This window comes from Triturus cristatus, chromosome 7 (assembly GCF_964204655.1).
Source record: "Triturus cristatus chromosome 7, aTriCri1.1, whole genome shotgun sequence".
NCBI classification, from domain to species: Eukaryota; Metazoa; Chordata; class Amphibia; order Caudata; family Salamandridae; genus Triturus; species Triturus cristatus.
Genome location: NC_140590.1, coordinates 665,361,181 through 665,378,781, shown reverse-complemented (window position 1 = coordinate 665,378,781; position 17,601 = coordinate 665,361,181). Strand labels below are relative to the sequence as shown.

The following is a 17,601-nucleotide window of genomic DNA, read 5'->3' as shown; positions in this document are numbered from 1 at the left end:
TTAGGATACTTTCCATTTGTTTTAGGTGAGATATTGGGACTACTGGGACCAAATGGAGCTGGTAAATCTACAACCATCCGAATGTTAACAGGCGACACAAAACCCACTGCTGGGCAGGTAAAACGTTATATTTAGTGTATTGATTTATTTGATTATCTGGTATACATCTGTTTAAAAACAATATGCTTGCATACTTTTTGGTTATTATCATGAGAACCATAAGCACTGCTGTGGGATAGAATACATGGCATTGTTGAATAATCATCCACAAAAACACTGTTCGGTTATAAATGTTCTAAACTTCCATCAGCCCACATCTTTTGTCCACATTTCAAAGTCTGGTGCTTCTATTTCTCCATATTGTCTGGTCACATGTCTCCTTGCCACCATAAGTCCCAAATGGACACAAATCTTCAGGTTTTTCTGCAGCAGCACATCTCCCCATCGATCCAGTATGCATAGTTTAGAATTGGGGATCGCAACAAGGCCAGTGAGGTCATAGGGAATTTTCCCACCACCTCCCAGATGGGTACCAATCGCGCACATTCTCAGATGGCATATATAAAATTGCCTGTTTCTTGGCACCCCAGACAATGTTCTCCCATGTTTGTCCCCTAATGCAAGACCACCGCTCGCTCCTGCGGTAAGCTCTATGAAGGATCTTCAATTACACTAGCCTGAATCCCATTCTGTTTGAAACTTCCTTAGGGGTGCTGAGCAGCTCTTCCCATTATCTCTCCAGAATGTTACTTCCCAGCTCAGCTTCATCTTAACTATTGGATCTGATAAGTTGTTTCCTATTTTTTTTTTATATATGAGCAGTATGGCTGTTTTAGGAAGTGGTTATGTAAGAACTCTATCTTCTAATGGAGAATAGTCTGCTATTTGAGTAACTCTGGACAAATGAGTAGTCAGGGCATGTCTACACTGGATATATTTGTATGCTTCTGAGCCTTCTAAGTGGCAGAGTATTGAGTAATTCTAGAAGGATCATCTCTCCCACTGTCAGAACTGGTAAAATTCCATTGGGTTCCTCAGGAACAGTACCCTCAAGAAGCCCACCTTCCAGCAGCCTTGACTCAAGCTTAACTGCACTGAGTATCAAAGTGGCTAGATGGAGCGGGAGGGAATTAGAGAGGGTACTGTTGGGAGTGAGGTTCTGTAGCGATCCGATCCCGTGTATTCGGTATCGTAGTACTAACACGATTTTGGTACCAATGAACCGTAAATGATCCATTATATGCATAACAGTGTTTTTCGCTACGCAACGAGCATGAATTCACTGAGAAATAGGGCATTCTGTTGCTAAATCATGGCATCCATTTTAGATACGGCATCCATTTTGTTTCTTGCCCTCACATAGTCAATGGACGAGCGATGACCCCGGCAGAATCACCTTGTTAAGGACACGTAAGCTCAAATTCCCAAGAGAAAGCTGACGCTGCGTGACTAGGCAGAATCAAGCTGCCTCCCCTACCTGAGGCCAATCCTGCTACACTGGTTCTCGTGTCCATTGTCCTGATTGAGAGGCCGAATACGGTAGCCATGCCCATTTACGATCCATAAACACCTCTTATCCGACTTTTTCTATCCCTTGCACCTGGCTCTGCTCCTCTCCTTCTGGGCTTTTACAATGGGGAGGTTACGATTTTTATGATGGGGAGGATCAGGCAAAGAATGGAAAACTGACAAGGAGACCTGATCGAATACCGAAAACCGACGACTAATTATTGTTTGATGTATGTTTATTGTCTGTTTGGGATACCGGGTTGGGCATGAGAAATATTCGTGTAATGTTGCCTAAAGACATATTTAGTGTATTTAAGGCGCAACCCACTTCGTGCAATTTGAACAGTCTCGTAGATTCTGCCTCTGTGTGGTTCCTATGACTTCTGTGTCCCTGCAGTAAATAAACCTTGGTCTTTGACGCCACCATTGAGAAGCCTGCGTCTCTGTTTATTTGTGCACCAAGGCAGGAAGGAACTCAGGGGTCTTTGGGTGTTGTTTCCCTGACACCTCTGGACTCTTAAAAGTCCAGAACCTCAATTTGGCGCCCAACATGGGGCGACGTCATCCGGTACCGGTTCAAAGCCTGAAAAGTTCGAGGAGCTTCGTGTGAAGATTCCGGAGGGAGGTACCCCGCTTCATCGATCCCTGTATGTCGTAAAAGTGGCCCGACGATCTCTTCCACGAGGGTTCCCGTTCCCAGACGGCTACAGAGGACCGCTGCCCTGACTGTCGCCCTGTCTTGGACCTGAGGTGCAGACCTTAGTACGGCGAGACGTAGACGGGTTCTCCTTGGTGACGTCTTCCACATTTCAGTTAAGTATTAAGTGGGTTGCGCTCAGTTTGGTTGTTCCTTTTCGCTCTTGTTTTGCTCTCTGGATACGTTTGTTTCTGAATTCGTAGATTATCATTGGTTGCTCTTTTTAAGATAATCTTTGTTTTGGTATTGGTTCATTTGGTAGGCCTAAGTTCTTTGCGCATTTTTGGTTGGAATTTGTCCTTAGTTTATAATGACTAATAGTAGTAATTGTTTCCTGTCCTGGTTAAGTTGCAACGGGGATTCCCGGTTGGAGGATCCGTGTTCGGTTCCTCCGATTGGAACTCCTACATATGAGCTCTATTGTAAACACGGTGTAGGTCCTATCACTTATAATGAAGTATGGGTCCGTTATACCAGAAAGGATGGTGTCCTTAGTTGGCCACCACATGGTAGCTTTGAAATTGAAATTCTAGACAATCTAGAAATGAAGTTGTTTAAAAAGAAAGCCCGGCCGGCTATGTTTGATTCTTTTCACGTATGGCGTAAAGAAGCCAAACAGAGAGAAATTAGGAAGACGAAGAAGGAACAGAAAGAGAAAGGGTTGACGTTAATGGAGTCTGCTAGGCAGTTGCATCTCAACGAGACTGAGAAAACAATGGAGATGGCAAATAGAAAACATAATTTGGCAATTGATAAATGCTACCCTGTATTGCCATCTTGTCCTGCTAAGCCGATAGAGGACCATGAAAAGGATCCTCTGTTGTCTTATCTGTTGAGATCGCCTCCACCGTATGCACAAGGTATTGCAGCGCCACAGTTACTACCTGTTGTACAGCCAGCTGCTGGTCAGCCTGGAATAGTTGCTCCACTTCCTTTGATTCCAGCTCCTGCCCTTCCTGTGGTTAACCCCTTCAGTGCCCGCCCCTTTCCCTGCCCTGTGCCGGCCGTTGCATTAGCGGGCGGGGTCTATGACGAGCTGGACTCGTCATGGGCACAGCGCAACCACGGCCCATGACGAGTCCAGCTCGTCATGGGCACTGAAGGGGTTAATGTTCCCTCGGCACCCCCTCTTCCTGGGTTGCCTATTCCACCTTTGCCTATCGTTTCGCCAACTGCTTTACCTACTACTCCCACCCTTACTATTTCATCTGCTCCAGCTGCCCTGTTCCCAAACCCTGTAAACATTCTGACTCCGCTTTCTGTTCGTCGGAAAATAACCGACTCTGTAACTAATATCTTAACTCCTCTCTACAGGTCTTTAATTGGGACCCCCGTTTCTGACTCTACGCAGAGACGTAGCCAGCTTCCTGGTCCCCAGGAACGAGAGATGTTAGATTCGACAGCTCTTAGGTGGATGTCGAAAGCCGCGAAGTATGATGCACGAAGAGTGTTAGATACCTTTATGCAATGGAATGAACCAACTCAACGTTATGTTTTTGACGTGATGTGTTCTCTTGTGCGTGAGGAATGGGATGATGATGATTTAGATTCCGTCCCCTCTGATTTGATAAATGTTCAGCAAAAGTTCGCCGCAGGAATGGTGATAGGTTCAGAAGTAATGGAAGCGATAGAACTGATTTTAGCTTATAGGGATGACTCTCCTCTTCAGTCTCTAAGGGGTTCTGATGGTTCACCGAATACTAGGAAAAGACGAGGTCAGTATCCGATGAGGGAAGTTCCACCCATATGGCGCGAAGCAGTTCAAGCTGATGCGGTTAATGGTATTGCAGCTGCTCCGGCACATTTCCATAGAGTGTGGGTACACATCCCTTGGAAACGAGCAGAAGTATTAGCAGTAAAACAGGCATTACCGGACCCGCGTAAGAATCCTGCTGGTTATTATAAAGAGTTAACACAGACAGTTCAGGCGTGTGTCATGAATTTGGCAGACATTGAAATGCTATTTGGTAATGTAGTGCCACAGCCTATATGGGCCAAGATTCGGCAAGAGAACCACCCCGTCACCCTGGGGGGTGATTGGCCAGCTATTATAGCGGCAGACGTGCAACAAGTTGGTGGTGCTAAACCTGAGCCTCTGATTGCTGCTTTACCTGGTAGAATAATTAATCTGATGAAAACACTGATGCCAGTGTTACGGTTCAACTGGGATAAACTATCAGCATGCAAGCAGAAGAAAGACGAAAGCGTCTCTGATTTCTTCACTAGATTTGAAGAGACCTTCGTAGACCACAGTGGGCAAGATATGAGTACCGAGGGAGGTCAGAGGTTGTTTGTCGACAAGTTTGTGTTTAATTTACTGCCTGAGCTTAGTAACAAGTTAAAGGATTCTGAGAGTGCCTGGGCAGTGTCAACGACAGCACAAATACTTGCAACTGCTCAGTATTACGAGAATAGAGAGAAAGAAGAGAAGGAAAAGTCAGAAAAGAAGACAAAAGATTTAAAGACTAAAGTACTATTGCAACAAGCATATCCGCCTCGCTCGAATCAGTCAGATTCACAGCAGCGACCCCAGTTTCAGCACCAGCCACAATTGCAACAAGGGACGTCCCAAAGATTTAATTATGGATTTCCGCGACAACAGTTAGCATGGAATCAGTGTGCCTATTGTAAAAAGGAGGGCCATTATAAGAACGAGTGTCCAGTACTGCACACACAAACCAGTGGTGTCCCAGCACAGAGAGGTAGTGGTGGGTTTACGCAAGCTCCTAGAGGTAGAGGACGTGGTACAATGACTCCACAGGCTGATCGCCAATCAAATTATTTCGATCAGCGAAATGTACAACCTACGCAATTAGGTAGATCTTCACACTATCATGTTGAGGATTACTATGAAAATAATGAAGAAATTCAGAAAAATGATTACTAGGACAGCCACAGGCAAAGAGAGGGAGTAGTATCAGTTCCAGTTGATCAGAGTGGACCTTATGTCACAGTAGTTACATCAGGCGTGGTCGAACCGTTTCTGTTGGATACTGGTGCGGCAAAAAGTTCAATTATGCATGCGAAACTCCCTGGCGCACCTTTATCTGGCTTAACGAACACTTCAGCAGGTTTCTCAGGCGCCCCTGTTCACAATCCTGTTTCTAGTCCTTTGTCAATTTCTGTTGGCCCCTGCAAACTAGAAGGACCTCTTATCCTAACAACCGGTTGTAATGAAAATCTGCTTGGTTTAGATCTGTTGAAACGCCTGCATGCGACACTGTACTGTTCTCCTTCGGGAGTACAGCTCACATTAGGCAAAAGAGTCATTTCTCCAATGTACATGTCGATGGATAAGCTCCCACCGGAGCTGCGTTCTCTCCCTGATACTCTTTGGGCGACTGGTCCTAATGATGTAGGCCTTTTGGAAATTCCCCCTTATGTGGTAAGTCTGAAAGCGAATGTTAGATTCCCACGAATCCCACAGTACCGGATTTCAAATGAAGGTGAACGTGCACTTTTACTGATCGTGAAAGACTTAATACAGAAAGATGTGATAGAGGAAACTAGAGGAAATGTTTGCAATAGTCCTGTTCTGCCGATTTTGAAACGCACTGACCCTTCCAAACCTCCAATCTACAGATTTGTGATTGACCTCAGAGAGGTCAACAAAATCGTGATTCCGCAGTTTCCTGTGGTACAAGATATCACTGCATTATTGACGTTGATTCCTGCATCAGCCTCGTGGTTTACAGTGATCGACTTGAAGAATGCCTTTTTCAGCATTCCGATAGCCGAGGAAAGTAGAGACATTTTTTCGTTTCTCCTTAGGAGGTCGCAGTTTCAGGTTCAAGCGCGCTCCACAAGGCTCATCCGAGACAGAACCTGTTCCTAGGCTCATTCCCTTCAGTGATGCAGAGTACATAACGGACAAACGAACTGAAACACAGAACTCTGATACCCCACCAGGAACTGTGCCTTCGAACCCTGAATAGAGTGTCATACAAGGCGAACATTTGTCACCTGTGGACTCGAACATTACTGTACCTGTAGAACAATTGTTTCAAGATCAGACAAGACCCGGGAAATACAGATTTAACCGACGTTCTCATTCTATGAACCAATGACATTGCATAATTACCTTTCTATTTGAAAATGTTTTGATCTTATCGCATTCCATCCAGTCAGGAAGTTCGCTCTATAATTTTTTGTTTTTGTCGTTTTCTCACCTTGCCATCTGGGTTACCGTAGGGTCGTAACGTGTGCCTTGTTTTAACTTGCAGGGAACCAGACACAAGGTCGGTTTCTTCTGTTTATTTTGGGAACTCCCAGGGTAGACAGAGGCAATTTTTAACAGGTACAAACCATCCGTTGCGAACGGATGTAGAAGATGGAGCTTCCTGAACTGCGACGGGCTTACGTCATAAATGCTCGCAAGACAAAATTATATGAAATATTGTATAGCAAATGTTTTCTGATGCAATGTGCTCTGACACTTCTGATTGTTTTAATAACTCTGGCAGGCGGAATTATTTTTGGCATTCAATTGATCTTTGCACCTGTTACGTCTACAGTATCTCCCCATGTTTCTGTTTCTCCGACTGTTGTTTCTATTCATTCTTTCCATCCTTTTCCTGCACATGAGCAAGCCCGACGCTCCGAGTTTATAAACAACACTTTCATTCAGCTCTTGCACCAACATCAACTAGTGGTTAACACAACAAACTGCTGGGTGTGTGGCTTGATACCACATACCATGGACAAGGGTATCCCTTATCTGGTTCTGCCCTTTAGTTATAATGGATCATTCTGGGCATTTCAGACCATGTTCGCCTATGCCCTAGAGACCTATCCCCCTCGACCTCCGCGTTCCACTAGGTATAACTCCGCTAATAGAGCCTTGGTAAAGGGAATTACTGACATGGTCAGAGATGTCAATAACACTCCGTTTATTCCCAAGGATGAATTGCAAGTTTACATGGGTTGGAACGTTACGGAATATGGCATTACTTTGGGTGAGAACAAACGTAAAAGCTCGACTCCGATCTGGGTCGTACCTCACCAAGGTCAGGTCTGCTTGCAAGGAAATGGGAGGAATCCGAAAGCTCGACTAGGGAAGAGCGACTGTACCGAAACATACGTTTTCCCGTCAGTCTTCCCCTGCATTTTTAGCTGCTAAGGGCACCTATTTTGTTTGTCAAGACAGAGCATATACATGGCTGCCTGCTGATTTTTCAGGCTCATGTTATATCGCTCAACTGTTGCCTCCGACATACACTGCTGCACCGGATTATCACAAAACTAGAGTTGTGAGAGGTGTTTTCAATAAGGAAGATACTGCTGGCCAAGAGGCAGGAGACTTCTTCAAAGGTTTCCTTCCGTTCTGGGGGCCTATGGCCAACAGTAGAAACTTACGGCAACTAACACGGGTAGTTGAATCCACTATTACCGAAACTGCAGGTGCCCTTAGTAACCTAACAGCTGAGCTTCAAGCGGATCGCCTCATGACGTTACAGAACCGTATGGTCCTTGACGTATTACTTGCAGATGGAGGTGGGGTATGTAAGATGATCCAATCAAGTTGCTGTGTTTTTATCCCAGATAATGCGCCAACGGTATATAAGGCCATTTCTAAGTTACACAAAATCTCTGACTCTATTCATGTAGAGGAAGGTAACTGGTCACTAATGGGATGGTTCTGGAGTCTGTTATCTGCATGGGGATGGAAGGTTCTGATAGTCACTGGTGTTGCATCGGTATTTTTATTCTCATGCTGTCTCATTGTTCAGTGTGGTCCTGCCTTGTGTGGCGTTTGTGTTTCAACATGCGTAAGAAGACCACCTGTTTTTGGAGATACGCCACGAGATAGAATGATGCTCCAGCAACATATCAGTGACCTGATGAACATAGAGATGGACTCTGATATAGAGTGAGCTATTGCCTATGTAAGGGCAAAAGGACGGTCTGAGGTTCTGTAGCGATCCGATCCCGTGTATTCGGTATCGTAGTACTAACACGATTTTGGTACCAATGAACCGTAAATGATCCATTATATGCATAACAGTGTTTTTCGCTACGCAACGAGCATGAATTCACTGAGAAATAGGGCATTCTGTTGCTAAATCATGGCATCCATTTTAGATACGGCATCCATTTTGTTTCTTGCCCTCACATAGTCAATGGACGAGCGATGACCCCGGCAGAATCACCTTGTTAAGGACACGTAAGCTCAAATTCCCAAGAGAAAGCTGACGCTGCGTGACTAGGCAGAATCAAGCTGCCTCCCCTACCTGAGGCCAATCCTGCTACACTGGTTCTCGTGTCCATTGTCCTGATTGAGAGGCCGAATACGGTAGCCATGCCCGTTTACGATCCATAAACACCTCTTATCCGACTTTTTCTATCCCTTGCACCTGGCTCTGCTCCTCTCCTTCTGGGCTTTTACAATGGGGAGGTTACGATTTTTATGATGGGGAGGATCGGGCAAAGAATGGAAAACTGACAAGGAGACCTGATCGAATACCGAAAACCGACGACTAATTATTGTTTGATGTATGTTTATTGTCTGTTTGGGATACCGGGTTGGGCATGAGAAATATTCGTGTAATGTTGCCTAAAGACATATTTTGTGTATTTAAGGCACAACCCACTTCGTGCAATTTGAACAGTCTCGTAGATTCTGCCTCTGTGTGGTTCCTATGACTTCTGTGTCCCTGCAGTAAATAAACCTTGGTCTTTGACGCCACCATTGAGAAGCCCGCGTCTCTGTTTATTTGTGCACCAAGGCAGGAAGGAACTCAGGGGTCTTTGGGTGTTGTTTCCCTGACACCTCTGGACTCTTAAAAGTCCAGAACCTCAGGAGGGATACCTGGAACGAGACGTTGTCTTTGATTAGCTTTCCTTTTGTGCTTAGTAAACTCTTTAACTATATTTAACATGGGTTAAACAGTGACAATATACCTGTAAAAGAAAAGCAGGTTATGCATAGAACAGATGTTGTGTACGTCTTCTCAGGCTTCACTGGCAAATTCTGTTCTTATAATTCTCAAGGATACAATGTTATGGCTAAACAACCATGTTTCAAAATGAAGCATACATTCATATAAAGAGCCACTTGGCTTTAGACACAATGTTTCCGTAATGATGTGCTTTAACCACTGTTAAATATCACAGTGGTACTTCCAACAACCTTTTTGCAATACACAACACATTACATATGCTAATGAGGCAGATTAATATTCAAATGTCAAAGGGAGCGATTCAGCGCTATGTATCAGAGTTCAAATATGCAAATGTCCAGGAAGCGCATCGGCGTGATGCACTGAGTCCAAATATGCAAATGTTCAAAGAGCGCTTCAGCGCGATGTGACACAATGCCAAAGTCATCAGGTATGCAAATCCCCCCAAGAGCGCTTCAGCGCAATGTGCCCAAAATGTCAGAGTCATCAATATGTAAATGCCCAAAGAGCACTTCAGCGAGATGTGCCAAGTTGCCAAAATCACCAAACATGAAAATGGGCAAAGAGCACTTCAGCCCGATATACAAAAATGCCAAAATCACCAAACATGTAAATGAACAAAGAGCGCTTCAGCGCAATGTAAAACAGTGCCAAAATCACCAAACATGTAAATGACCTAAGAGCACTTCAGCGCGATGTACAAAGTGCCAAAATTACCAAACATGTAAATGCTCAAAGAGCGCTTCAGCGCGATATGCAACTTTCTTTCAAAATGCAAAATAACAAAAACAGCAAATAACAAAAACAGCACGTATTTCCTTTCACAATGCTGTTGGTTAAGAAAGGAATGATCCTACCTGATTGTAGCTGAGAGAGGATCTACAACCTGGGAAAAGAAAACAGAAGTCTCCTTGCTGCAACCAGAATCTTCTTTCAGCAACCGGAGAACAGAAACAGCTGCTGCTCAAGCTCAGGGTTCTCAATAACCAGCAATGAGAACAGGGTGTGGCCACTATTTAAAGGGCTCAGCTCAGGAAGAAGCTTCCAGATTCCAGCTCACAGGTAAAGTACTGGAGCTGAGAAGGGACAATAGGCCTTGATAACATCATAGTCTGAAACATGCATTGGCACATACAAATGGCAAAATCACAACAAACATTGGTAAAAACAATAGAAAACAGTAAACAGGTGCCAGACAAGGTGCACCAGGAAGCTGATATGGCAGAATCATGACACCCACTCCCAAACATCTCCCAGTCCACTGATCTGAATCACATCCCATTTCTGTAACCCCTGCCATGTCCCACCCCCTTTCAGTATGTGACTGTCACATAGAGGAGTTTCTTTTGTTGGGGATCCCTTCCCACCTGAGACCTCTGGTAGTTGCTTCCCTTGCCCTCAGAGCTGATGCAGTGTGATCTGACAATAACTTTCTGTCATTCTGTTTGTTGAGAATAGATGACCACCACTTACCCTATCAGCTTCATTTAATTTCTGGCTATCCTTAAAGAGGGCCCATCTAGCAGCCAGAAGATCCACTCATGTTCAACATTAATTTCTACATGTCCTACTTTTAAATATCATGCACCCACCCTTTATGTTTATTAAGCCCTATATAGGAATTGCTTATAAATATTTAAAAGAAAGGCTTGGGTCTCTCAAAAGGGATTATTTTGACAGGTTGAATTTGGATTTTAAAACTGCCACATCACAGACTTGTTACATGTGTGCAGCTACCTGGCTGTGAAGGAGCGTAGTCTCTCACATGTACCCTGCACCCATATGCACACACATGCACATGTACTCATGTGTAACCATCCCAGTGCCCCTTGCTCTAGCTGCCTCGCAGTGGCCTTATCTTTAAATATGGGCACTGATAGTAGACATGTGTAGTCCAATCAATATGCACTTATCATGAATGAGACTCAGGCAGTGAAACTTGCCCACAGTAGTGGCTCAAAAAAATAAGTGATCCAAAGCAAAATATTGTGGCATACTAAATAATTGGAACCCATCAGCAACAAGGGTAAAGTAATGCAAAAACCTCGAATGTATTAATCTGGCAGAATTTGATGTTGATTTTTGATTACTACAAGCATATTTGTGACTCTTTTTCACTGTGGCATCATCCATTCTTTAAAAAACACTTAAAGAAAGTGATATTGGAGATTCTGGATTAAGGGAGATGTTCCAGTTCTAAACAAAGTTTGGATAGATGATTTATTGCTAAACTTTGCAATTCTTTCATACTCATACTTAAGGTGGAAGAATCAGAAAGATAAGTTATGTCATTCTGTGTGAATTACTAATTATTATCAAGAATCCATTCAGGGGATTTTTGTTTTATCAAATCCACTTTTGATTCAATTTGTGGATATAAGAAAGTTTAGACAGTGCAGCTGTATGGTTTTTAAGGTGGTATAGTTCAAAATTCACATCAGTAATCTTGCTAGAAGATTATTCTCTACAATTAGAGGAGGCTCTGCAATGAACTTCACTCTGAATGTTTTTTAAAAATGTTTTTGTTTTTATCCCGCAAATAAGTAGATACATCTTCTTAAATTAGAACTGAAAATTATACAGATAAATAGACATATAACAAATAGCACCAGTCTGACCTTGAACATTTGGCTATAATATATGCTAAAACTAGTCAATAATTATTTTAGGCAATTTAAAGTGCAACAGTTATTCTTGATTCTCTGACTGTAATATTAAATGTCTAAACACATTTCACATGCATTAAAGTGTCTTGAAAACATTATGTGCTTTGGCGCATCCATAATAAGAAATAAAGTGCTATATATTCAATAGAGCCTGATTTGATAGCTTTTTCAGTAGCTCAACTCAAACTTTTCAGAGCCATAGATCATCATCTATAACATGTGCAATAGGCAATTAAGGTGCATCAGTGATATTTAACTTTTCCCAAAGATATTTTACATTTCCTATCACATTCTTAATACATTACAATATCTTAAAAAGAAAGTGCATTAGTGCATCAAAAGTGCAATATAGAATGCAGAACAAAGATCCAGATTCAGGACATCTTTTTAAAAACACTTCCGCAATTTCTGTAATCTATTGCTTAGTGCAAGCACATTGATGGTATGAGCCAAGAGCCAAATTTTAATATAGTAATGGGACAAACTGAAGGACTATCCCTTTATAGTAAGGCACAAAGCTTTAAATAGCCTTTCAACTTATTTCAAGTATTGCCAAATGCCATTAAACCTTTTAAGTCACATGCCTCCTCAAAATTCGTAGTACAAAACATTTTATTCTCCCAGCACTGGACTGTCGGAATCTCATCAGTCCTCCAATTCTGGAGGATGAAAAAGCGTGCAATCATCAATGCTATAGATATCAAGTATTGTTGACCCTTTACTAATTGTTGGCTACATTTTGAAACGCTGAATAGTACAAGAATAACATCTGGAAATACAGAACACTCGTTAGCCTGGGCGATTAACTCAAACAATTCCTGCCAGAAATTAGAAAGATGTAGGAATGAATAAAACATATGAAGTCAACCTCCTTCACCTTTTTAATGACAATAATAACAATTATTTGATACTGCTGCATACATTTTATGAAGAGTGTCCGGGGTTTGATATGCCATCTATCTGGACAGGAATTACATTCTTTTTACAGCCTGGAGAGATGTGTTTCCTATCGCAGTTATTTAATACCAATCACTCTCTGACAGATGACATTGTGTTTTCTCAAATACCCTGGGAAAAAACTAGTTAGGTCCACCTGCAAGGAAAGATCTTTCAAACAATCTATACCAATGTCCTGTTCCTAGCAATCTGCTCTTAACCAGAGCCCTACTAATTGGATGGGGCTCCTGATTCTCACTTTTAATGTTAACCTGTTAAAATCCGTAATCTGGCCGATGCTTAAAAAATGTTGATTACATTGTGAGCCACTCCTAGATATTAGTTCTTTGTAGGAAATAGTTTTTCCCCATATGATAAAGTCGCAAAGGGTTTTAAAACCAAGGTAGCTCCAGAATTTAACCACACAATCTGCAAAACAAAAGCCCCAGGTATCTACCCACATACAAATCCATCAAAATGAAACTTATAGAGTCTGCTTAAGGTGCTCATCTGCCCGATGGTTTACCGTAGAAACTTAAATCTTGTCTTTTTCTGTAGTTTCGGTGTTTTGATAAAAACTGGTAAGCTAATTTTTGATTCCTGAATCATCGGGTAAAAAAATATATATAATGCTCTGCTTCTGTTAAAATACCTAGAGAGAACATCAATTAAAGCGGCCTGATAGTAGCTTTCCATATTCGGAAGAGTCAATCCTCTTTGTTAGTTCTGGAGTTGTAGAACCCCCACATTTACCCTGAATGATTTCTTATTCCAAATAAAACTCCTTAATACTGAATCTAAATCCTGAAAAAAACTGTTACGGATTTTTATTGGAAAAGAGAAATATCATCAGTGGTAACAAGGACAGTTTATTCATTGAGATACACCCTATTATTGTCGAGGGGAGCAGTGACTGCCTCTCGGACAATCCCTTTATCTTTCGTTACAATAAATCATAGTTAAGATGGAACAGTCCGGAAAAATTATTTGTCTCTGATAACCTCAGATATCTTATTGGAGACTGTGTCCATGCTTGAGGCTGTAATAATACTGGAAGGTCAGCAGTTGTTCCATTAAAAAGCAAAGTTCTGTTTTGCTTTGAATTATCTTATATCCTCTTATTTTAGTAAAATCTGTTATCGTCTGCATAGCTCTCCTGATGTTTTCCTCGTCAGGCTGTAGATCTAAAATGATATAGTGTGCAAATAATGTAAGCCTAGTCATCCCTTATATAACCTTTGCGGAGTTGTTCCGCAAGGGGTTCAATGAATAAAGTAAATACAATTTGGGAAAGAGGACATCCTTACCACGTGCCCATTTTAATCGCAAATGTACCAGCCATCTTGGTATTCACTATCATCATAGCCTCTGCTCCACTGTATAAGTTTGAAAGCAATGCAATAAACTGGGAAGGAAAACCACATTTTTGAAGTCTATGAAACAAGGCATCCCAGTTCACCAGATTGAATGCCTTTTCGGCATCGGCCATCATAACTTGCGCCTCTGTATGATTCACAGAAAAGTAATCTATTGTCTGGATTAAAAACTGTGTATTTGCCAACATTCATCAGCCGGTCACAAAGCCACACTGATCTTCATGAATTAAAAGTGTTGTGCTTCTGGCATTATGCGGGGGTGCATATTTTCATCAACAGCTTATAGTCCGTATTAAGCAGACTGATCGGTCTGTATTAATGGACCGATTTCGGGTTCTTATCTTTATTTTATACTGAGACTATTATTGATTCTCGAAAGGTTGGAGGGATCTCTACCCCTTCTTTACAACAGTTAAAAAGTTTCACTAAAAATGGCACAAGTTCCCTTTAGAATAGCTATAAAAATTCTGTGCGAAACCCATCATTCCCACATGCTTTGGAATTTTCTTAAGCACTCCCTTAATTTCAATGGGTGTTATAGGCTTCTTCAATATCTGGGAAAGAGAGCTGATATACTGGGGAGTCGAATGGTAGCATAATACTGTTCTATGTTAGTCACTGATGCCGTATAGTCAGTCTGATTAATGTCACTATAATGTTGAAAAAATACTTTGCAGACCTCTTCCTGGTCTGTTACCAGTTTTCCAGTGATGGGATTCTCTAGAGATTTTATCGCCGACTTTTCACATTTGATTTTAGTAAATCAGGCTAGAAACTTGCGAATATGCTGGTTTTCTTCATATATTTTTTGTTGATAGGTATTAGACTTGTTCATTTCTTCCAATATGCCAAAATCTAAGAGGTTGTGTTTTGCTATTGCTAAGCCTGCATCTTGCTCAATTCTGGAATTTTGTTCCCTTACTTCTATGGCATTATCTACTGCTGCCTGTAGGCTTGCTATCCACTGGGAACATTGTTTAATTTGGTTTGCTTTAAAAGCAATAATCCTTCCCCTTAGTGTTGCTTTGAAAGCCTCCCATATTGTAAACAAAGAAGCATTTTTAGTATTAATGGAGATAAACTCGGGGATAAACTGCTTAATTTCTGTGATCGACTGGGGATTAGAGAGCAGAGTTTTCTAGCTGCCATCTGGGTCTGTCCCTATTATTTAAGCCAATATCCACCACTACAGATACCACTGAATGATCTGAAAAAGCATTAGCCCAGATATCAGTCTGCCCACTACTCAGTGATTTCGAGACTAAAAAGAAGTCTGTTCGTGAGGCAGTTTTAAATCTCTGTGAAAAACATGTGTATTGTTTGGCATCTGTGTACTCTTCTCTCTATCAGCTGATAACTAGACTTGAATGCTTCTATTATTCTTTTAGTCTTAGGTTTTAAGTGTTTTTATTCCTATTTGATGTATCTTTGACCAAGTCTTGAATAATTTAAAATCCCCTCCAAAAATCAAAGGACATACTTCCTCCAAAGCGATATCGTGGATCGGGGTAAGGAAGTCAATAATGCCATTTTATGGGGCTATAGAAGTTTATAAAATGAATACCCCACCCACTGATTGCTACTTTGACCCATATCCATCTGGCTTGTGGATCACAGATCTCCTAATCAATGCCATTTCCTAAACATATTGTGACTCCCCTGACCGCAGCCTTTGCAGATGAGCAAAATGTGTGGGAGTATTTACGCAGAACTGACTTTGGGGTATTGCTCTTTAGTTGGGTCTCTTGTAAGAAAATAACCTCTGGTAAAAAAGAGGATAGTCACCCCAGTAAACTCCCATATATATTTTTGTTAGCTAAAACATTAACGGTACACTTTGCGTTTCTCAAAAGATTACATCATGAGAGCACTTTGCAAATTGCTCTCAGCACCTTACCCCTACTATTTAAGCTTATTTTGTCAGGTTCTAATCCTAATTTCTATTCTTCATAAATCTGCCCTTTTTTCCCCCTTTGAAAGCCCCCGACAGGAAAGCCCGCCTAACCCCCTTCCCTATCATTGTGACCCTTTTGATGCCTTAAGATGGCAGTAGAGGTCTCCACTTTTTCACTCTGAATGTTGACTAGAGATTGTTTTAAATTTCACCAAAGATGTCTTTATAGAACTTAGTGGTCTGCAATGAAAAAGCATAATGTTTATATTAAAGAGGATGATTCATATTAGGCCTGTGGCAGGTTTAAAGCATGTTTTATTGATGGATTCATGTTTCAGAGTTAATGTTTCTTAGAGGAAAGTTGTGGACCAAATCTCCTTGATTGTGGGAGGACAGGTCCTGAGTTTCACGCACAAGCAGCCCAACTGAGGGCAGCTGGATCCGGAACCTGAGCATGGAAGCAACTCTAGAAAACCTCTCTGTGAATACAGGAGTGCTAGTGCAAAGATTGATATTAATTGGTCATTCTGTTTTGAGTTATACTCTGAATAGCTTGATTGTTGATATTATCTACCTTATACTCCCTTTATAGTTGCCTGATTTCCCTTTTGCCCCCACTTATTTTTAGATTTATTAGTTGGAAGGTAATATGTTTCTTTATCAATTTGAATATGATGTATATGTATTTTTTAATGGTTGTACATAAATAAATTCATTAAAGAACATAGGTTAAAGTGAAGTTATGGTTAGCTTTGGTTACAGCACCTTAATGCATGTTTTAAAAAAACTTTTGAGTTCACTTAAACAACATAATTTAAGTATATATATACTTGTGCAAATTAAAATCAAAAACTGAAATTTGCAAGTTATGGTTATGCCCACAATCAATTACTCACACAACTGCCATGAAAACCATACCTTCCACATCAAATGCAATGCTCTCATGTTCAGACCCTTAGAGGGCCATTAGGATAGCGGGCGGATCGCCACCGCCCATATGGCGGTGGCGATCCACCCGCCAAAAACCACCACCCGCATAGCAATTTCCCCCAGCCACATTACCATGGTGGGGGGGACCCCGGCGGACGGAAAGACCATCCACCGGTTTTCCGCTGGTAGGCAATCCGCCCGATTGCCTACCGGGCGGAAAAGCTGTTAACATGGTGGTGGTTTCTGGGAGATACCGCCATCCATATTAGCATATGTGCGGGGACATGCCTTTCCGTGGCGGCAACGCCGCCACGGAAAGGCAGGCGGTTCTTGCCATTGGGGGCCCACCAGGCCCCCAGGGATTCTGGGAGGTGGGGGTTGCACATGGGGGGTACCTATGGTACCCCAGTTCCATGCACAACATGGCAGGCACCACGCGGTGCCTGCCACATTGTGCATGGAACAGCACGACATGCCTTCTTGGCATTGCGGCGGGCGGTGCTGAGAACACCGCCTGCTGCAATGTCATGTATGCAGGATGCACCCGCAAGTGTGGCGGGCGCATCCTAATGTCACCAACACGACCCCCGCACCAATGGCGGGCGGTCCCATTCTACGATAGGATGGCGGGCAGACATCCTAATGATGCCCTTAGTTTGACAGATGCAATTACAAATAATCTTACAAATGACAT

The 17,601-nt window shown here is 42.2% G+C and overlaps 1 protein-coding gene across 2 annotated transcripts in view; it reads left to right on the top strand.

The window, feature by feature from the left end:
* The window catches only part of LOC146810319 (ATP-binding cassette sub-family A member 9-like), a 1,478,308-nt gene that overhangs the window by 1,331,179 nt on the left and 129,528 nt on the right, over nucleotides 1-17,601 (top strand). For both annotated transcript variants that reach the window (XM_085617315.1, XM_085617314.1), the window contains one exon: nucleotides 26-117. In XM_085617315.1, the coding sequence (XP_085473441.1) occupies nucleotides 26-117 (92 nt within the window). The remainder of the gene's footprint in view (nucleotides 1-25; nucleotides 118-17,601) is intronic.